Source organism: Hyaena hyaena, unplaced genomic scaffold (assembly GCF_003009895.1).
Source record: "Hyaena hyaena isolate Hyena2069 unplaced genomic scaffold, ASM300989v1 scaffold_747, whole genome shotgun sequence".
Classification (NCBI taxonomy): Eukaryota; Metazoa; Chordata; class Mammalia; order Carnivora; family Hyaenidae; genus Hyaena; species Hyaena hyaena.
The window spans coordinates 103,467-126,435 of NW_024081379.1; the positions used below are offsets into that span (position 1 = coordinate 103,467).

Genomic DNA, 22,969 nt, shown 5'->3' on the forward strand with positions numbered 1-22,969 from the left:
CAGCTTCAGCATGACAAAGCCTTCAGCTTTCAGCACAGAATGATATTCCAGACTCCACTAAATATATTTGTAAGACAAGGGCAGCCAACAAAATTAAACTGCCGGCACAAAGACTGGCTGTTATTTAAAGCTAGAGAGAGATTACGGGGGATTATTACTTTATCAAAAAATATTTCAGCAACGAAACCAGCACTTATTTCTCCAGTACTTTGGCTGTGTGCTAATTTATCTCCCACCTTGCACGGATTTAGTCTTTCATTGCCAATTTATTGGAAAGCCTGACAAAAGTCGGTGGCCTATGGTACAGGACACCCAGGCTTACTTAGTTATTGCTACAGAGAGCTGGAAATCAGGACCTTCAAAGGGATTTACGTGTGCTGTGTCTTTGATTTTTATTGTTGCGCTTTCATTTCTTTGAACCATCAGGCATTTCATCTTTAACCTCGTTCGTCTTTTGGGGGTCCCACCTAAGGATGGTGACACAAACAATCAAAATCCAACAGCAGCAGTGCCATTATGGAGCTGATGACTTCGTCATGGTTTTTCATCTACTGTGTTTAAGTGCAGTATTTTATCTGTCTCAAATTGCTTCTCTTTTACGATACCTTTCCTCACCTCCTTCATGTAACTTGAGAAGAAAAATACCTATCAAAATTAGAAATAAGAGTCTAAGAGTATTCCATTTTTATTACCTGCTATTTCTTAAAGTTTTTCTCTCATTTTAGCTTCATGCTTTTAAGTAAAGTCGTTATCCAATTTAATTTATTCTCCTTGATTCTTAGCTGCACTTTAGTGTACCATAAAGATATGACAGTGAACTCTTTTGAAGATGAACCATTAGAATATGTTTCTAAAAAGGCCCTTTTGCTGGAAAAAACATGGGCCCCACTTTCATTAAAAGCTCTCAAGATTTCACAGAAAAATCTTGTCTATAGTGTAAAGTATGTATCATGTGTAGACACTGGGTCCCCAAATGGTGTTAGGCCAGTGCTGAGTCCTTGAACTCATGAGATAGCGGTGGATCCAGCAAGTTAACAGAGCTGGTGACAATTTCTGCTGCAGAAACCCTTTAGAAGGGTACTTAACATCCTCTTTGGAAGGGAACCAGAATGCTTCCCAGAAGTGACATTAAACTTAGACTTGAAGAAATGAGAATTTGCCAACAAAGAGGAGACAAAGATGGGAAAGGAAAGAATGATTCAAGCAAAGGTAACAGGAAGTGTAAAGACCCACAAGTGAAACAGCATGATGCATTCAACCGTGGGACATAATTCAATATGGGGAAAGGGGACGGTGGGATGTGAGAATAATAAGAATTAGAACTTCACAGGAAAGCAAGAACCTAGGGGTGAACAGAGTTGGGAAATTAGCCCAAGGGCAGTGGGAGAGATTGGAAATGAGTGACATGAATATATTTGAATTTTAAAAAGATCAGCCTGGGCAGAATAGAGAATGAATTAAAAGGACACAGGCCTTGAGGCTGGGAGAGGTATTTGGATACTGTTGCAGTAATCAGATTCTGAGATTAGGGTGGCCAGAGTTTAGATAACCATAGTGTGAATGTACAAAACTGACAGATAGAAGAGACTGGGGAAGTAAATACAATGCAATGCAAGAAGGTTGAGTAAAACTTGGTGATTGACAAACTGGAGAGGTAGGGAAGAGGAAGATATGGGTGAAGCATGTCTCTGGTTGGGTGAATGTAGAGCACTTCTTTGAGAAAGGGAAGACTCACGCAAAGGAAGATCTAGCTGTGTGCATATGTATGTGCATGCATGCACGTGCATGTCTCTGTGGGTGTACATGTGTGTATGTGTTCACATGTGTCTCTGTGTCTGTGCATATGTGTCTTTATGTGTGTGGTATGTGTACATGTGTATTGCATGTGTGTTGGGAGGTGGGGTTAAGCTTGGGGTTCATTCAGGACATGGTGGAGCTCATCTATGTGACAGCCAATTAAAGTTGCCTCCCTCCAGGAGCTGGGACAATTTCTTAAAGCCACAAAGATCAACATAATCACTATATGACATCTCAGTGAAAGTGTATCTTTCCTCCAAGTAAAAGCTGGAACTGCCACAAAAAAGCCAACATGAAAAGGGCAGGCTGTGAGGTATCCACACAGAAGGCTGAGAAGAAGCATAACATGTTGTAGCAAACTTGCAGAAAGTAAGGCCTGAAAGAGATCTAGTAGTGAGGAGGCTAAGCTCTTAGTGCTCTTGGCATGGGCCACTTCAATGAAGTGTGCTCAACTGTTAAAAGAAGTAAAACCATTTGTTATACTGAATATTTCCAATTAAATTACGTCATTCATTTAGTCTTTCACCCATTCATTATGGGACTTAATTCACTAATTGAAAACATGGAAGTGGGGTATGCACTCCACTGTGTAGATAATCATCTAATGTGTCTTCAACCAATATCCTTTACATATTTATATGTGCTTATATGTATTTACTGGGGGGGGGGAGGGAGAACTAATTTTCTATTAACAAAACTGTGCACCTCTTTCTTTACATTCAAGCAATGGATTTATTCATGCATTTAATTATTGCTTATGAAAATAATACTTTTTAAAAGTCAAATAGTATAGAAAGATGTATCAAGAGTCAGCAACTCCTGCCCCACACCTTCCTACTCAGGGTCCTCCTCTTCCTCTGTGTAGTGACTTTCAGTTCTATTAGTTTTCTTGTTATTCTCGTTCAAATGTATTTTATTAAATATATTGCTATTTCTTGATTTATTAATTTTAAATAACATATCTTGCCTTCCCACAATGACAGATGAGGAATTGCCTTTCTTGGACCCAGTCACATATGGCTCCAATTTGGATAATTTACAATTTTGGTTAGGTTGGTTTTCAAAGTCCACATCGTTGTGTCTGAAGTAAATATCACCCTTTGCTGGTACCTATCACTTGCATATTTTCTCTAAGAGCCTTTCTCCAAAAGCCCTCTGTCAGTATACCTTATTCAAGACCAAGTTTTCTCAACCTCAAAGGTACTGACATTCTGGTCCAGATAATTCTTTGTGGGGGTGAGGGGTGGGTAGAAGAGAGGCTGTCCTGGGTCCTTAAAATATTTAGCAACATCTTTCACTTCTATCCACTATGTACCAGTAGCACTTCTCATCTCGACAACTAAGAATGTCTCCAGACATTACCAAATGTCCCCTGGGGGGGCCAAATCATGCCCAGTTGAGCACCACTGGTCTAGACTGGCTACTCACAAGGACTTCTACATGGCTGTTATCCTGAAATTACTGTGCCTGTTCTGTGGCGAGTGATGTTTTTTGGATCTCATACCATTCTTTCTCATATACTTCTTTCTTTGGGTGTAGTACATGGTGGCAGGCAGCCTCTACTGTGGCCCTGTGGATTCCTGCCTCCTAGTACTCACACCCTTGTGTGACCTCCTCTCATATCATCGGCAGGAATCCCTGCTGAATTTAGGTTCTGAAAATATTGCATTTTCTGTCTTAGGTACTGTCTCTTTTATGTATATCTCTCTCCCTTTCTCTCTGTCTCTCTTTTTCTCTACCTCTCACCATCCCTTATCACTTTCTTTTGACTCATGTGATGGCTGTGCAGCCCTCTGGATCCATCAAAGAGCAAACAACTGAAAGCTCCTGTCAACAGTCACAAGATAGGGCTGGGCAGCAGACTATCCAGTCCCTTTGTACTTCTGCAGCCCAGGCCATGGGGTACAACCTCATGAGACACCATGAGCCAGGGACGTCTGACTAAGCCAGTTCCAGATTCCTTGACCTCTCAGAGAACTGCATAAAAGGGTACATTTTTGCTGTTTTAAGGTGTTAAATTTTGGGGTGCTTTTGTATACAGTTATCTAATATAACTAATACATGCACATCAGTAGCATCTTTTTTTTTTAATGTTTATTTATTTTGGAAGGAGAGAGAGAGACAGAGCATGACTTGGGGAGAGGCAGAGAGAGAGGGAGACATAGAATCCAAAGCAGATTCCAGGTTCTCAGCTGTCAGGACAGAATGGGGCTCAATGTGGGGCTTGAACTCATGGGCCATGAGATCATGATCTGAGCTGAAGTTGGACACTTAACTGACTGAGCCACCCCAGGCGCCCTGTATTTTAATCAAGGTGTTTAGGGCATTTTAAACAATGACTTGGGATACCTCTTCTCTTTTATGTATGAAATTGTATTCCTCCCTCATACATGACTAATAATATGACTAAGCATAGCATTCCAGTTTGAAAATAATTTTCCCTTAGGCCTGTGAAGATGTTTTCCATTATCTTCAAATTTCCAGTGTTTTTGTTAAGAAATTCTTTGCTAATTCCAGTCTGATCTTGTCTTTAGCAAAGTTAGGGTTGCCTTTACTTTGGTGTGTGTTTTCTTCTGTGCTGGAGAGGGGAGCAAACATTTCCAGCTGATTCCTTTCATTCTATAAAGTATTTCCCACTGTATCTTTGTTAATGTTCTCTCCCCCATTTTCTCCCTTTGTGTCAACCCTTTCACATAGTGAGCATCATGTTTTGCCCTCCGTCTTTTGTCTTCATACTGTCTACATTTTTGTATTTTTGTTCAACTGTTTAGGAGATTTCTCAAATGTTATCTTACAATTTGTAAAATGTTAACAATTTCCTTTACTGCATTTCCAAGAACTCTTTCTTATGGTTTTCCAGTTTTACTTTAAAACATCATGTTCTTGTTTCTTGGATTTATATATTCTCCTACCTCTCTGAAATACTATATTTTTGATGTTTTTTCTTCCTCTTGCATTATTCCTGTTTTCTCCACTTATCTTTATTTATCCCCTTTGATCCTTTTCTTTTATCTGGGAGGCTTTACGGAAATATCTAATGGTTGTGGTAAGTTACAGTCATCTGATCACAACGGTGACTGAGAACTACATACTGGATTGAAGATTCCACATGCACAGACTGAGTGTGTGACAGCTGGGATTCACCGATAGGTGACCATATGGGTAAATGATTCCTTTCAATGAGGGCATCCCTAAAATTCTAGTTATCACGTATATTTTTCTGTTTTTAAAATTTCATTTATTTTGAGAGACAGAGAGAGGGAGAGAGAGAGAGAGAGAATTCCAAGCAAACTCTGCATGCTGTCAGCACAAAGCCCGATGTGGGGCTCAAACCCATGAATCATTATATCATGACTGAGAGCAAATCAAGAGTCATATGTTTAACTGAATGTGTCACCCAGGTGTCCCTTCACATATATTTTTCATGGGACTGTTCAGTTCTTCTGTGGGGAAACCCTCCTTCAGTGTAAGAGCTCTGGGAAGAAGGGAAACTTGAGGCCCCAGCATATTCCTGTCCCTCAGTCTCACCTTCAGCCTTAGAAACTTGTTCAATTTCTGTATATGCTACCAAATATGTCTGATATCCTGGGATAGAGGTGGAAAGGAACTTGTTTTTCTTCCCAGACTAGGAAAATGGGATTTAAGATCAACAGTTCTCTGCACAACCTTCTCATTTTCCCTGACTTTATGCCTCATGCCAGACTCTGTGGTGTGCAGAATGGCCCAGCCAGATCCCAACTCGTGACACATTTCCTTTAGCGTGGCTTCGTAGTGGACAAAGCCAGCTTCCCTCCTGCATCTTTCAGCTTTTGAAAGGTATTCATATTTCTTGCCCATCCTCACCCTTGTTCTGTTCTCTTTGTGTTTTTGAGTTCCTCTCATTAACAAAAAATATTTAAATTTGCTTATGTGATGGTGGAGGAGTCTAAGAAGAGAACAACAATATATTGGTGCATTTATCCCTCATATTTACATAAGAGCATGCATTTATTATATGGGATTTTTCTGAACCAGAAATATTCTGTTGAGCCTTATTAATCATATTAAGATCACTTATACCATGAAAGGGACACTCCCTTTTGTGCTCTTTCAGTTCAAAATGTCACTTGATGGTGACTGTCAAATTTAGCTGGGTGGCCTCACCGAGGAACTCTGTCTGTACTGGGCAACTCGAATTTGCCATCAAAAGGAATGCTATTTTGTTGTTTGTTTGTTTCCACTGGAGAGTCCTGTGTGCATCAGTGTGCACCAAAGGACAATTCACCAAATAGAAGGAGCTATCTGGCACTCTTTCTACCGGCAATGTATTTCCAAGTATCCCACGGGGCTGGTAGTCCTCCGTCTACACTGCCCCACCCTTTCTCTCTGGCCCTTCTTTTAAACAGAGTTCTGGAAGCACCACAGGGAGTGTATATGGCATTCCTGACACAGCACGCCCCCTCTGCGAAAGCAGAAGCAAACACCAGAGAGAAAACAGCAGGTTCCATTTAGAGTTGTGCACAGAGCAATGAGAGGTCACAGAACAGAGCAGAATAGCTCACAGGCTGAAAAGAGACCAGCGCGGTTTGATTTTCAGCCTCACTGGCTCAATGCTGTGTCTTCTCAGACAAGTCACTTAACCATTCTGTGCCTAGCTCTGTAAAATGGGAAATGTTAGTTCTAACTCCCCAGACCTTGTGAAGGGAAATAAACAAACTAATTTCAAGACTAAAATCACTCAAACTACATCTTGGCACACATTAAGCACTTGGCAAGAATCAGCTGCTATCGGCTGTTTTTGAGCTGGGAGATCACGGAAAGTCTCCAGTGGGTGGTGTTAGAAATTGCCTGGACTCCTCGTAAGGTTAAAAACCTCCTCACCATGTCTCCATTGCAGCTTTATAATAGGGGATTGGATTTCCAGGGCCCTCATTTCTAAACTGGGAGCGGATAAGCTACTTACTAAAGTGGAAACACATCTCCAGTAACTTTGAATGAAGAGAAATAATGATAATCCAAAGCCTTCTTGCTGCACAAAAGGTAATTAACTGCACAGAGAACTGAATAAACCCAGAGCTTGGGCTTTCTGCTGTTTCACCTCTCGAGATGTAAGTATTTACAGATCAAGTGCTCTAAGAAGAATAAAAACATGTTTTTTCTCTGATAAAAGCTTTCTTCACACAGACTTCAACTACTTTCTTAATCCTTAAGCCCCTAATTAGAGTTCTAGTCCGAAAGGTAACCATCTGGTTCCCCCATCTCTTCAGCCCTGGCTTAAAAAAAAAAAAAATCAAGGTGGCTCAATCACCTGCCAGCACATTGCTCTGCTTTATAATAACCCCTCTTTGTATTTATCCCCAGATCTTTTATCTGAGTTCCTTCAAACCCTTTACTAACAGGATCTTATTAATCCTCAACAACGCTGCTGCGTAACCCTTGACCAATGCAATTATCCCAAATTTACAGATGAAGAAACCAAGGCACCAAGTGCATGCCTTTTCTCTTTTTACAAACAATAAAGCATAAGAGCAGATAATGATTCTCTTGATTCTCACAGTACGGTTGTAAGCCACCAACCTTGCTGGAAAAAAACAAACAGTTGCTCAATTCTTGGAAAATTTCTGAAGAGGTTTTTAAACTGGGAAAATACAAAGACCTCAAAGGGCCACAGAAAATAAAATCAAAGGATGTCAGCTCCCCAGAGCCCCCTTGCCCAAACAACCCTGCCTCTCTAAAGTATGTCACAGGTGACAGAATGGAATCTCAGGAAGCACAGTATTAAGCCTGTTAATAATTTATGTTCGTGCCCATATTCACTAAGAAGCCTTTCTTGATGGACTGAGAAGTGCCGTAATAGCCCCTGTCATCTTATGGACTCTGGGGGGTGTCCCCCACACTTGCAAGGCACAATTTAATGCAAGAAGACAAGGCCCACTCTGCGCTAAGTACTCTGCTGGGTGCTGACTTTACAAAGATGAATTGTACCTGGAACCCAATGTCAAGAATCTCCCTGATTCAACTGCACCATATTTGTTCTATTCTGAGCACCTTGGACAGCGTCTAGCACATTCCCGGGAGCTGTTGTGGACTGAATGTATGTGTCCGCCTCAGATCTATAGGTTGAAACCCTAATCCCCATTGTGGCTCTATTTGGAATGAGAGCCTATAGGAATGTAATTGCAATTAAATGAGCTTCTGCTGGTGGGACTCTGATCCAATAGAATAAATGTCCTTTTCAAGAGAGAAACCAGAGAATGCTCTCTTTCTCTCTCAGGCACATAATACTAAGGAAAGGCCATGTGAACTCATGGTAAGAAAGGAGCCACCTGCCTCTCAGTGAGACAGCTCTTGCCAGATACCAACCCAGCTGACGCATTGATCTCAGACTTCCAGTCTTCAGAACTGTGAGAAAATAAATTTCTGTAGATTAAACCACCGAGCCTGGGCTATTTTGTTATGGGAGCCCTGGCAGATAAATAGAGTAGGTATTAAATAAATGTTTGTAGAGTTCATTGTATTTTGTATTATTTTGTTACCCTTAATTCCATACTAGTCTTTGATGATTGCTCTTCACCCAGGGGCTTAGAGCATTGACTCAGTAGCTTTGTTCTTCCTACTTTGGTTTCCTTGATGCCGATACTTGCCATCCAGCAGCTCCACAGTGAGAGTGGCTGGGGTTTGAGGTGGGGGTTTCCAAGAATTTAACTCTATCCCTCAGCTGTATCTTATTGGGCCCATTCATGTTGTGAGTCCTGTGAATATGTCCTGCTTTTCAGTTATTTTATGTTTGTTTGCCTGTCTATCTTTATTTAAAAAACATCAGACAAGTTCCCCAAAGGTGTAGTTCCTAGGTTATTTGAGAAAGCCATTCTTAAAGGTTTTTTTTTTGTTTGTTTTTAATTTTTGTTTTCATACCTGTGTCTATCAAAAACAACTGCCTGTACCTAATGACAGTAGCTAATGTGCAGGATGGGGACCCTGTGCCTCATCTTCCTCCTTCCTCAGGGTAATGTCACCTCATCCACCCACAATTAGATGCTCTGCTTCTAGGCAATGGGAGATTTTCATGTCCTCTTTGTATGTAATTTTAATCTCTGTTATTCTGAATCCTGACCTTCAACATTCATGCCCTGCCAGCCCAAGCATGCAGATAACTCATACTATTATTATCAATAAGAAAATACAATGTGTTTCGTACTTTAGAGTCTATGAAGCACATCTTCTGGCATTTTCTCATTTGATCTTTGTCTTAGCCTAATTGAACTGCTATAACAAAACACTGCAGACCAGGTAGACCAACCAATAGGAATTTATTTTTTCACAGCTCTGGATGGCAGCAAGATCAAGGTGACAGGCAATTCATTCGTTGGTGAAGACTCTCCTCCTGGTTTGCTTGCAGATGGCCACCTTCCCATTGTGTCCTCACATGGCAGAGAGAGACAGAGACAGAGAGAAAACTCTGGTGCCTCATCTTTTAAGGACACAAACCCTAGCAGATCGGGGCTCTCCCCTTATAACCTAAATTAATCTTAACTTCCTTCTCACTCTAAGTACTAGGAGTTGGGGCTTCAACATATGGATTTTAGAGGGACACAATCTTCATGGACCTATGAGCATACACAAAATAAGAAATCAACAACACTGGGCTGCCTGGGTGGCTCAGTCAGTTAAGTTCCTCCGGACTCTTGATTTTGGTTCAGGTCATGACCTCGTGGTCATGAGATCAAGCCCTCATCAAGCTCCATGCTGAGCATGGAACCTGTTTGAAATTCTCCCCCTGTCTTTCCCCTCCCCTCTCGCATGTTCTCTTACTCTCAAATATTAAAAAACATTAAACATTAAAAAAAAAAGAAGAAGAAAGAAATCCACAGTAAGAGAGAGAAGAAAAACAAGACAGATGACCGATGACCGGGACCCAGTTTTATTTAGCATACTTCTATTTCTCCTCTCAGACCTACCCATTGGCCAGTGGATAACTGCCAGATACTGGAGATGCCATTTGTGCCTCCCCATATTTCTGACTTTCCTCTAAGAGGAGGTTAGGAGGAGGGACTCTGGATCGCCCTCTCAAGGCCATGGTGTGGCATAACCACATTACTCTGAACTGGAGGAGAGGAGCACAGCAGGACCTGGCTCCTATCTTCTCCCAGCAAGAGATTATTGCAAAGACCAGAAATGAAGGAAATGCACCAACCAAAACAGTCCTGCAGATATCAAAATTTTGGGAATTTTAAGTTCAAAATCAGCGAAGCATTGCTTGACACAAGCCCAGAGACTGAAGTGGTCATGGTCATGCCTTTAGAGGTATGTTTTCCTCACACTGTTCACTGGGGTTTCTACTGCTCTGAGGTACTCAAGTAGATGCTGGTATCAGAAAGGGAGTGTTAGGATGGGGTACCAAACTTTGAAAGTCTTCTTCAAGAAAGCAGTGAGAAGCTAAGAGTAGTCTAGGGTCAAGCCAGTCCTGGCTAGCAGCTGTTGAAGTCTGTACTTTGAAGACGCTCCCTCTCTATCTGGATTCCTCCTTATCCTTGTCTCTCTAGAGTCAGTCTGTTCAAAATGTAAAGTGTCTGGGTTCATCATTATTCCCTCCAAGGTGTGTGCAATCACAAATGCAGACAGTGCATCCTTATGAATGTATATGTTAAAAAAAAAAAAAAAGGTTGATAAGAAGGAAATGCTGAGGCAAAGTCAGACAACCATTCAGTACTGGAGGGCAGTGAGACAGCCACAGGGGAAGATGACCTGGGGGTCCTGTTTGGATTTTGTACCCAAATGATTTCACCATAGACTGATGGCCTTTGCATTAGCACATATATTTTTTTTAATGTTTCTTTTTTCCTTTTTTTTTTTTTTTTTTTTCTGAGAGAGAGACAGCATGAGCAGGGGAAGGTCAGAAGAGAGGGAGACACAGAAGCTGAAACAGGCTCCAAGCTCTGAGCTAGCTGTCAGCACAGAGCCCAACGCAGGTCTTGAACCCATGAACCATGAGATCATGACCTGAGCTGAAGTTGGATGTTTAACCGACTGAGTCACTCAGGCTCCCCAACATTAGCAAATATTCTCAATTTGATTTAAAAAAAATTTTTTGCTAACAAGGAGGCAAGAAGGACATATGATGAAACAGTAGAAATGGGAATTGATTGGGAAAAAATACCTTTATATATATCCACGAGATTTATCTGTGTATCTATACCTATATCTATCATCTATCTATCTATCTATCTATCTATCTATCTATCTATCTATCTATCTATATGTCACATGGAATGGAAATAAAATGGAGACAATAAGGAACCTCTAATTTTATTAAACAACAGTCTAATGTCTGCCTGGTAAACACTGACTTATCTTTCATGGCCCAACACAAGGCTCACTCTCTCCAAGAAGCCTTTTGTGGTCCTCCTTCCCAGAAAGAATTGGTCACTCTTTTGCTTCATCCTACCTGGAACAGACTCTACCCCACATCTGTGGCACATTGTTTTCCTTATTGGTTGTACCTCTGTCCCCAGACTAGATACTGAAAGGCAGAACTGAATCAGTCTCTCCTGTACATGAAATAGTGCCTTCTCTGTGGTAGATGCTTTGGGAATATTTATTAAATGACATGTTTGAAGAAGTCCATGGAACTGTGCAGAAGGGACAGCCATCCCTCTGTGAAATGCTATGAAATTTAAGTGTATCTTTAAAACACTCCCATTGCAGGGGCGCCTGGGTGGCTTAGTCGGTTATGCGTCCGACTTTCGCTTAGGTCATGATCTCACGGTTGGTGGGTTCGAGCCCCGCGTCGGGCTCTGTGCTGACTGCCAGCTCAGAGCCTGGAGCCTGTTTCAGTCTGTGACTCCCTCTCTCTCTGACCCTCCCCTGCTCACGCTGTCTCTCTCTCCTAGAAATAAATAAAACATTAAAAAAAAATTAAAACACTCCCATTGCCTTCTCTACAGACTTTCCTCCTCCATACGCCCCTTCTCTTCTCCCCACCCCCCCAGCTGCTATTTCTCTGAGAAGTGGCCTTCTGCCCAAAGCTCCAGCCTATGGGACCACAAATGCCCTCACTCTCCTAAGGATTCCCTAAACCCAAATGCCTCCTTTTCTTTATCTAATCTTCCATACCAGAAATGAACATTCTTTTCTTCCTTTAGGAGAAAGGGCTTGTTTTCATTTTAAAAGACAGCCACGGCTTAACCTGAATAAGTCTCCAGTTGGAGATATTCCAAGAAAAATGATAAAGGGCAAAGGAAGGATTCCAAAGTGCCAACCAAATCCTGGTCAGGGGGAGACTTGGAAGCATGACTTGGGGTCCCACTGCTCTTCTTGCCTCCGGCCTGTACACCCATATTAACTAGATTTGCAAGCCAAGGACTTTGTTCCATATTTACACAGTTCATCCACCTGTCTCCGCCTCCTGGCTTCTTAACTCACAGTGCTGAAACTGACGCCATTTTGTGTGACATGGCCATGAGCATTTTCTTCCTCCTGGGAAGATCAAAAAGGACTCCTTTTAAGAGTGATCTTCTCATCATTATTTCCACAAGATTCCCAGAGGTGTCTTAAATCAAAGAAAGGTTAAGAAAGCTGTACTAACAGAAAATGCTTAACTTCATCACAAAAAGGTATGAGTCCATCTTCTAAAACCCTTCCACAGAAAGATTCTCCTTAGTTAACCCTTTACCATTTTTGCTCACTTAATATTTTCTTAAAATATAATCTGTAGGTATTCTTAACTTCCATTAGGATTTTCAGAGGTTACGTTTCTCACTGAAGTCTATGAAAACTTATTAAAAGTGTTCCTAGCTCCTCACTAAGCAGGGTCTCCATATTAATCCCTGGCAGTTAGGTTGGTGACCTAATAGCATGAATATGCTGGGAATAAGCTGTACCAATACCAATTCTTCATTCCTCATAAAACTATTTCAAGGCTGCACACACAGCCCCAGCAGAAAGAAATATAAATGAAAGACTATACAAGAAGGGAATAGAAAAAAACAAAATCTCAGACTTGGAAAGGAACTCAGAGGTTCTTTTTCTCTGTCATCCACTGCCAGAATTCTTATTATGGCTTCTCCAACAAATTGTCATTTAATTACTGCTTTAAGTCCTCTGATGGCAAGGGATTCACCTTTCTCAAGGCATTTGCCCTATTATATGACCCCTGAATTCCTAGGAGATGCATTCTCAAAGTTAGACAAAATCTAACTTGTAGTTAGTTTGCCTAATCTGGACAACCTCATTCTCTCACGTATCTGGACTGTCCATCAAAAACTGTAAGACAGTTTTGAGTCTCTCTTTTTCCTTATGATGTTTAGATAGCACTGCATCCTGTTTACTTTTCTTGCTCTCCACAGTTCCTGACACTGTGCAGTGGGGGAATCGGGGGAAGAATGAATGAGTGAGTACATATCTCAGAGGTCTGTAGGTCATCTCTGTAGGTCAAGGACGTGGCAGGAAATGCCCAGGATCCGAAATCATGGAGGCATCTACCACTGTCCAGTGTGACAAGAGTTCCCTACAGCAATGGGGGAGGTGGTTCTCTGAGGCAGAATGAGGACAATGGGGGGCGAGGGGGCATTCCATGAGGAGCCACTACCTGGACACCTACCTCTCTTGAATTAGACTGAGATATGAAGCCTGGACTTTTACACTCACTCTGAGACCTAAGCTTAAAACAAGCAAGCAAACAAACAAGGCACAAGTATCTCCTTTCTTCCTGCACTTAGCCAGGGCCTAAAGAATGTAAATGCCTATGTGGTCAAGTAGAGCTTTCAAGGAAGTGAGGCTTTAGAGTATAAGAAAAAAGTAATCAGACAGAATTCAAGCATGCCTTCTTAATCAAATAAATTCAAGTTATTTAAAACCCATTGTTTCAAAAAATGAATTAATGCTCTTCACTTCGACCTTATGGTATAATGCATGCTACCAGACTCAAGTATGCTACCAATTCAGGAAGGGAAGACTGAATTGTAGCTCTTTTACTTACTTGCTGTGAGATTTTAAGCAAGTTATTTAATGTTCAAATGCCTTAGTTTCTTGACCTATGAGATTAATACCACCAATCACATTAGATTGTCATGAGAATTAAGAGCTGTGTCCATTAATTAGAATGGTGTCCAGAATGTGCGTGTGTGTGTGTGTGTGTGTGTGTGTGTGTGTAGAGAGAGAGAAGAGTATGTGAAGTAGTATTTATGTAATCAGATATAGTTATTCCTGTTATGCACTGTCTATATCCATAGGTACAACCTGGCAGGTACAAATGGACTATGGAGTGACATGTAAAAGATGCTTTGGAGAAAATCTTGCATCTCATTGCTCTGTAACTAATCTACTGTAGTCCAGCCATATCAGAGCAGGATCGTCTACCTTGGAGGAAAAATGGTGGGGTTGATTATCAGGAGATATGGCTTCTGGTCTCCACAGTGTCATGAATTATCTGGCTGGCCTAAGTTAATCAGTTAATCTATGCCTCAGCGACCTCAACCAGCCTTATCCACCTCACAGAGACATTATGGGGGCAAAGTTTAAGAACTGACATGTTAATATAATGGCTGTAATCATACAAAGGTCTGCTGATAAATAAGAGGTCTAATAACCCATAATTGTTCCTTTCTCTCTTGTAGGCTTTTAAAGATCAGATAGTCTTGGAGTGGTCAGTCACCACCCAGGCTCTCTCTCTCCTTTTTCCTTCCCTTGCATTTACTCTTAGAATGAAACTGTCAGTGGGACACTGCTATTATTAATGTACGGCAGGCCTGATTCAACTCACATGCCCACCAGGTTGGATCCTTGCATTAGGCTCACACATCATTCTTTATTTTCAGTGTCATAAATAGAAAGCAAGATGAAGCAAAGAAGAAGTCCACCTACCACCCCCCCAAAAAAAAAGTAGAGCAAGAGAAATCTGTCTAAGGTCAAGAGAGGGCAGAGTATTCTTGGATATTCCAAGCTTCCTTTCTTCTATGGCCTCAGCACAGTCTAACCCAGGGGATGGTTCTATAGTCCAGACTCTTCTCATTACATCAGCAAACTACAAGAGGAGAAAGAACATACTCTTGATTACGGGCACATGTTCTTTGAGATCACACTTCTGGGATGTCCACATATTTGTCCTCTTTGCCAGTTCTAATGGCTGTTCTATCCCCTAGGATTTGTATCTCACAGTGCTCTTGACCATGAACAATAAATAGTCTTCTTCATTGAGAGCTGGAATTACATAGTGAGGGAAGAAAACCTGACTTCTCCTAAGGGCTGTCAGACATGGTGTCCTTCCATATTCCTTGCATGAAGGAGTTCGAGCCCCTGTACCCCTCTAACCTTTGCATACTCCATTTTCTGCTTGTTTTCTTCAAAGCCTGATCCTCAGCACAAAGTCCACGTATTCCACAAGGTTATGACTCACATATACCACTTCCCTCCAAGACCTAGGCAATCGACTTCTGTGAATATAGCCTGCATTTATGCCAGTTGTTTTAACAGCTCTCAGTAAAGGAGACTGCGGCAGAGATGACACAATAAATGTGATGAGTGTCCTTCTGAAATTCAGATATGCTTATGATCTTCTCCTTTACACTTAAAGGATTCCAGCACAGGATAAATAATAAAGAATTACTGCTACACAGTTGAGGCAAATTTAAAGTCAATGCATATGAGACCTCAGCAATGAATGGACACTGGCCCTGAATACCAATTGCAAGTCATAAAGGTAAAGTACAATCAAGGCTTTGGCTGGAGGTCTGGCATTAAGCCGCCCAGGTGGGACCAAATTCAGATTGAAATTCTGCAGCGTTCTGGAGGGCATGCCCTGTCCCTTTAGCCCAGGAGGACACTTCGTCAGGCTTCATGCTGTCAGTACTCACCATTCTTGCAGAGCAGGACAGCCAGGGAGTCCTGAGAAGATGAATTGATGTAGAGCAAGAGGCTGGGTGCCTGAGCTGTCACAAAGCTAAATGCAATATTTTCCTTGGAGGGAGCCGCATCTGCATAAATCGCCAAGGATGAGAGGCTTGTATTTTTGGTCACTGGGTAGGGTTCTTGAAACATATAAGTAACTGAAGTGCCAGCCTCAAAAACAGCAGAAACCTCTGAAACATATAAGAGGGGAATGCACACATTGCAACAGTTAGTCGATTATTCAGGCTAGCAATAACGGTTTATTGTCTGCTAGACAGCAAACACTACATGGTTGTTTTTCTTTAACCTGAATTATACAATACGCTTTCCACAATAAGTTTGAAGTGGCAGAAGTCATTACTCTTATTTACAAATGAGAAACACGAGGCTTGCAGAGGTTAAGCACCTTGAACAAGGTTGCATAGCTAAAAAAAGAGAGCTGGGATTTGCAACGTGGAGTTTAGTTCCAGCTTAACATAACATACATTTGCAGTGTAACTACCATGTGCCAGGCTGATTTCTCCAGAACCAAAGATAAACTGTCCCTGCCTCCAGCAGAGTCGAGATAAATTTTACTGGGACCTTCCTTGTTTCAAAACCGAGATTCTAACTGTTCCAGCTGGTGCTCTTCTGGTGTGTTGGGAGAATTGTGAGTGGGTTCTAAGTTGCTGAGAATAGGACACCGGAGGAGGCGGTGGTAATCCTTTAAGGCATTGAATAAAATGTGAGGATCCACAGAAACAGAAGAGAGAATCCATGGAACGGGTAGAAACGACACAGGTGTTTAACCCCTGGGCTTCATTTTTTGGGATGTCTTGGAATTGATATTCAAGTCCAAAGAGAGCCAAGACTTGAGCAAACAGGGCTTCTTACGGGAAACAATTCCTATAGCATCACACGTTGGATGGAGTTCTGCTGCCACCGTGGAGAAAGGCAGCATCTACACACTGATGACATTCACTTAGGAATGTGCAACTCACCCACAGTCCCTGTATAATATGCTCACTCCAACTGTCACTGCTTTAGTTCGCTGGAAATGGCACAGGATTTGGCTTCAGTACTGGATCTGATGCCTCATTCAATTTCATACTAGCTGTGTGGTCCCGGGCAAGCTAGTGAATCCTGTGGGGGCTGTTGTGGCATCTGGCGGATGGGAGCATAACACTTACCTCAGCAATAGTTCTGGGTGGATAAATGACATACTGTGTGTACAGCACTTCTCACAGTTAGCCACAACACTTTGGAGCTTATAGATGCTCCCTATTAGAAGAGACTTCAACCTGAACCCATCCCAATGTCCTTCACAAACTGTATCTGTTTATTGACTGCATATCCAACCCAATGTTGAGATATTTGCTTTCTTTATTAAAATTCTTTTCATGTTTATTTGTTTATTTTGAGAGAAAGAGGGAGAGCATGAGCAGGGGAGGGGCAGACAGATAGGGAGAGACAGAATCCCAAGCAGTCTCTGCACTGCCAGCATAGAGCCCTGTGTGGGGTTTGAAACCACGAACCCTGGTGAGATCATGACCTGAGCCAAAACCAGGAGTCTGACGCCACACTGACTGAGACACCCAGGTGCCCCGAGATATTCTTTTCTTTCAGTCAAGGCTGCTCTTACGTTCTCCTTCAATTTTATGGCTATACAGTAATCCAGTATCAGGGCCCACCTTTATAGAACATGAGCCCATATTGGTGTGATCAGTTTGTCTTTTTCCTGAATGATATGTGGAATTTTACTAATTGCCCATGAAATTCCCTGATTGAGTTGGAGGCACCTAGAACATAATCAAACCTGGCTTTCCCTTCCTAATTTCATTGCAAATTTGTTCTACCTTTGTGAAAATTCTATAACAGTCTGTAACCGTGCCAAAAAATTAAAGTTGCATATTTATGCATATTGGGAACAGGTTGGGAATACCAGTTCATTTTGACTAAAGGTTCAGAGAAAACGTTGTGCATTTATCATTCAGGTTACAACATCCGTTCTCTTGATTACAAAGATATTCAGCAGACTTGTGACAGAGAGGATTCCGGTTAATCATCGGCTTGATTCAAGCCGGTGGCATGAGTGAATTTCCTTGGGGACGCTTGGCATCCATTTTGTGCTACTATCTCCTCGTTAACAGAATAATGGCTTTTATTTGATGTTGTGTGTGTGTATGTGTTCAAATATAACTATAATTAAGAGCATTCTATTAGGAATAGCATATTAGATGTGTTCATATATAGATTACATTTTTTTTGTCTTTATACTTAGGACAGGAAATGAAAATGTAAGGCATTTTTAAACTAGAAATGCCCTACCAAATTTCTATCTTCCCTTCTCCCCAAGCCCCAGATCTAATGATTCCTAATGTTTAATTATTTTAATGTTTAATGTTTAGCTACTGTCAATTTCAACATAAAGCTTCCTTCAGAAAAACACTTGGATTCTATTATTCTCTAAGTTCCTTGTATTTTGTAGTCAAAGATTTTAAGCTCTGATCATATTTAAGCTGAGTGATTTATCTGAATGCACAAAACCACTAGCCTAATTGGAAGAAAGATTTCAACTTGAATGGGATCATCTGTGACCATCATACAACTCCAGGGCCACAGATACAATATTAGCAGCATCTCTGGAACACCTGTGTGGTGGAACTATGCTGATTACACTCTGAGAAGAAATCTCACGTATCAAACAGAACAAAACACTATGAGAAGCAGCTCAGGGTCGGATGTGTGTGTCACAGAGATGATGATTCCCAGAAGTGGATGTCTCTGTGGGCACAGTAGCCTGACGAGACCGGAGCGGAGCTCCACCTTGACCAGGAGTAAAGCGTTGAGCAGATTATGGGAAACACCTGGGAACCATGGTGATTCCAGAGAGAATGTAACCATCATGGCGGGTGATGGACTCAGAGCCTGGAACTTGGCTGAGCCCCTTCAACAATCTCACAGGATCCCCCTCAACCTCAGCTCAAAAATCTCACCTACAAAGAGGGATGGATTTACTCCTGTGGGGTGGAAGGACTGGAAGAGATTATGTAATAGCAGGACACATGGTAGGAACTCAATAGACAACAGCTGGTTTCAGTAATAGTGATACAACTTAGAATAAGCATAAAGGTAATGAGTAGGCTAGTGATTACCTAGAAATTAATCAAGCTGAAATTAATTTAGCAAAATATCCAACTGAAAATAAATGAACCAATTGGCAATTTGAATGGTGAGTGGATACTTCATAATATTAGACATGATTAATTCGTCTTATGATCTGTGGATCTATGTTTTTAATAAGTTCTTATCTTTTAGCAATACAAGTTGTAATATTTATAGATGAAATGATGTGATATTTGAAGTTTGCTTTGAAATATTAAAGGAGGAGGAGAGGATGCAAATGTATAGATGAAATAAAAATGGCCATGAGTTGGTCATTTTTGAAGCTAGATAATGGGCACACGAGGGTTCTGAAACTCTTCTCCCTATTATCACATAGAATTGATTTTTTTGTAATAAAAAGTTAAAAAAAGATATGTTGGCAGGAAGGTAAATAATAAAGAATTTTTCAACAGGTTTTTGGTAACTGGTAAAGAGTACTTAAATATGCATACTATTTTTTTCCTTGAAATTCCATTACAAAGAAAAAATCAATACATGTGTTTATCACAGCATTATTTATGTGCAAAACGTGGAGCAAACTAAAATTCCAAAATAATCGTAAGAGCCAGCACTCTGGGAATTTATTTGCCAAGCATTATCCCGAGTGCTATGTGAAGTGCTCATTAAAATGCTCAACACAACCCTTTTGTAAAGGATGTTAGAGCTTTCTAACTTCTTGGATGAGAAAACCAAGGAATCAGGAGGTGAGTTACACAACCAGCATCACACACTGTAGACTGTAGATGAGCTAGAACTGAGTGCCAGTTTGCAGAATGGTGCCACTGTTGCTAAGCTAAATTGCTCTAGGGGTAGAATGGGTTACACGAGCAGAGGCAATCCCACCAGATGAAATATACTGCAGTCATGAAAGCTGATGAATTATATAGAAATGTGTGTAAAGGGAAATAAAGAAAATTTAGGTATAAAAGGTAGATATGAAATGCAGAATTACTGCAGCTAGATTAAATGCAAAGAAGAGAGCTAGAAGAAAATCAGATTTTCTCTTTAATGCTTGTCTTTAAGGAATTATATTTTTTTTTATTTTTCTAGATTTCCAAATATATTTTGAGTAGAATTCCACATATTGCCTAACTTTTTAATTGGAAAAAAAAAATAGACGACAACACTGACAGTTACACCTAGACTCTTTATACAATGGTGGGCTAAACATAAGCACACATTGATAAACTGTAAAAGAATAGTTGGATATCCACAGGCAAAAGAATGAAATTGAATCCCTGCCTTATACCAGCTACAAAAATTAATTCAAACTGGATCAAACTAGAAAAACTCTTAGAGGAAACCATAGACATAAATCTTTCTGAGATTCAGTTAGGCAGTATTTGTTAGACATAATCCCAAGCACAATCAACTAAAATAAAACAATAAGAAGAATTGGATTGTATGAAAATTAAAACCATTGGGCTTAACAAGATACTATGGAGAATATGAAAAGGGGAGAAAATATTTACAAAGCATATATCTAGTGTGAGAATTGTATTCTGAATATACAAAGAATTCCTACAATGAAAAAAGAAAAAGAAAAATAGCTCAATCAAAAAACAAGCAAAAGGTTTAAATAAACGTGTCACCAAAGAAGGTATACAGACAATAAGAACATGAAAAGATGTCCAATATTATTAGTCATCAGTGAAATGAAAGTCAAAAACACAATGGGATACCATTTTGCACATTCACAGTAAGGTGTCTGTTATTTAAAAGGCAGATGATAACAAGTGTTGGTGAGGATGTGGAGAGATTCGAATCTTTGTACTTTGCTGGTAAGAATGTAATTTGAAGCAGCCACTTTGAAAATAATTTGCCAGTTTCCTCAAAAAACTAAACATATAGTTACCATATGACACAGTAATTCACTTGTAGGTATATACCCAAAGAACAGAATATATAAATCCACACAAAAACATATAAATGAATGTTAATAGCATTATTTATAGTAGTCAAAGAAATAAAAACATCCCAATGGTCACCAACTGATGAACAGATAAAAAAATATGAGTTGGATCTATATAATGGAATAAATTACTCTTTAGAAACAAAAAAGGAACAAAATACAAAAATAATATGCTACAGCTTGGATGAAATTTGGAAACATGCTAAGTGAAAGAATCTAGACACAAAATCCTGTTCCATTTATATAAAATGTCCAGATAGGTAAATCCATAGTGACAGGAAGTAAATCAGTTGTTTTTAGAGACAGTGGGGAGAGGTGAATGAGGGGTAGCTACTAATGGGTATAAAATATCTTTTTAGGGTGATAAAAATATTCTGAAATTAAATAATGGTGATGGCTATGCACCTTTGGGGCTATCCTAAAAATCACTTCATTATACAACATAAAAGGGTGGATTTTAGGGTATGAAAATTACATCTCAATAAAAAAAGAGGAACACATGAAGCAGAAAAAATATTTGAATCCTACTACCATAGTCCTATACATAATGAAATTAGGGTTTTAAAGAGAAAAAAGGAACCAAAAAGATGCTAGATGGATCTTTAGTTCTGATATTTATTAACAAGTCATTAAAGCTCTATGAACTTCAATGTTCTCAATATGTTACATGCAAATGTTAATATCCTCCCCACTAGGGTAGCAATAAGGAATGTATGTTGCAGTCAATAATTACTAATTTCATGATTATTATTACTTTGTACTGTAATCAGAAACAGAAAGTAGATCAACGGATCATGGTTCTGGCCCAGGCATTGGAAATTCGACCCCAGATATTTCTAGTATTTGAATCCCCTAAGTTATACACGCCCTAGTACATTAATATAGAAGAGTACCCTCGTTCAAGACCATCACATAGCTAATGGCTCCCATTTCCACTCCAAGGTACACTTCCCTAGGCAACTGGCATGGCTAGAAGACTAGGTTAAAAGGTTTATTCTACATACTATGCAGGTACTGAATATAAAGGGAATCATCTCCTTAGATTTATGAGAAAGGGGTGAAAGTCTGGGACTGTGAAATATGAAGCAAACTGAAAAGGCTAAGCACAATTTATCTATTTTGCTTATAGATCAAAGTAAAAAATGGAGAGAGAACACAGAGGCTACTTCAATATATGCAGCAAAAAGATATGGGGGTAGGGACAGAAAATACTTAATCAGAATTGTTTCAGGGGTAAAAAAAGCCAATGAAAAATTAGGCTAATTTTAGAACAATATGATCTATGAGATGTTTGAACAATGTCCCTGAAGAAATAGAGTAGCACTGTTCTTTCTTTTCTTTTTTCCAAACATACAACTTGGCTACAGATCCTGTAAAAATAGGCCTGGTGGTGTTTATTCTGTATTTGCTTCTTCTGGCTTGTGGGACTAGACTAAGGGTGGCATTTAAGGGTTTTTTTTAGGGGCAGTTAATCAGAGACCTCCCTTAGGGTGAAAACCCAGTTGTATCTTTGCATTTCTTAGTTCACATTAAACACCTACTGGGCTGTGACCACTTTGTGTCAAGCTCCATGAAGGAAGCGCCCAACACACTGTTGGCCCTGAAGTTTGTACCATTATTTTTTTTCCCCTGACGAATACAATGGTTCTCAACAATCATAAAGCAAGTAATTTGATCTAACTGGGGAGAAGGCCAGTGTAAATGATGAAGAGCTTAAATTACAGAGTCCTTCAAAGAGAACACTGGGTACTTCTCTCTCCTCCATTGTTTTTAAGTTCCAACAGTAAATTGGACTAAATAAAGCATTGTTTGGTAGAGGTGTTTGGGAAATGAGTTTTAATGAATTGACAAGAATTGTGTATAATTGCCACCATTGTTTATATGTAAATGGTGTTTCAAAGTAATTGAAACATTTTATTTTAATAGTTTAAATGCTGCTCTTGGAATACTGTTTACATTATGTGTTCAACAAACTTTTTTTTCCATCCATGAAATAAACTTGAAGATCTTGCAAAGGTTGATAAGAGACCTAATCTTTTGGCCTTGTGTTTGAGAACCACCAAGTGTTTATGCTGAATAATGTCATTTTGTAGTTTTGTAGAGTTATCTTGAATTTTTCTAGAGAATTTACACCATGATCATTGTTTCTTGTTTAAGGTGTACATCCATCATGTTTAGTTTTGTCATTTCAATGCATTAATAAGATTAGAGGATGTAGAAAGACGCTGGGGCAAGGATTTTGATCCCTGTGTT

General features: G+C 40.1%; 1 protein-coding gene across 2 annotated transcripts in view; it reads right to left on the reverse strand.

Annotated features, from left to right (window-relative positions):
- Nucleotides 1-22,969, reverse strand: part of CNTNAP5 (contactin associated protein family member 5) — an 802,816-nt gene that overhangs the window by 78,032 nt on the left and 701,815 nt on the right. For both annotated transcript variants that reach the window (XM_039218226.1, XM_039218225.1), the window contains exon 19: nucleotides 15,627-15,851. In XM_039218226.1, the coding sequence (XP_039074157.1) occupies nucleotides 15,627-15,851 (225 nt within the window). The remainder of the gene's footprint in view (nucleotides 1-15,626; nucleotides 15,852-22,969) is intronic.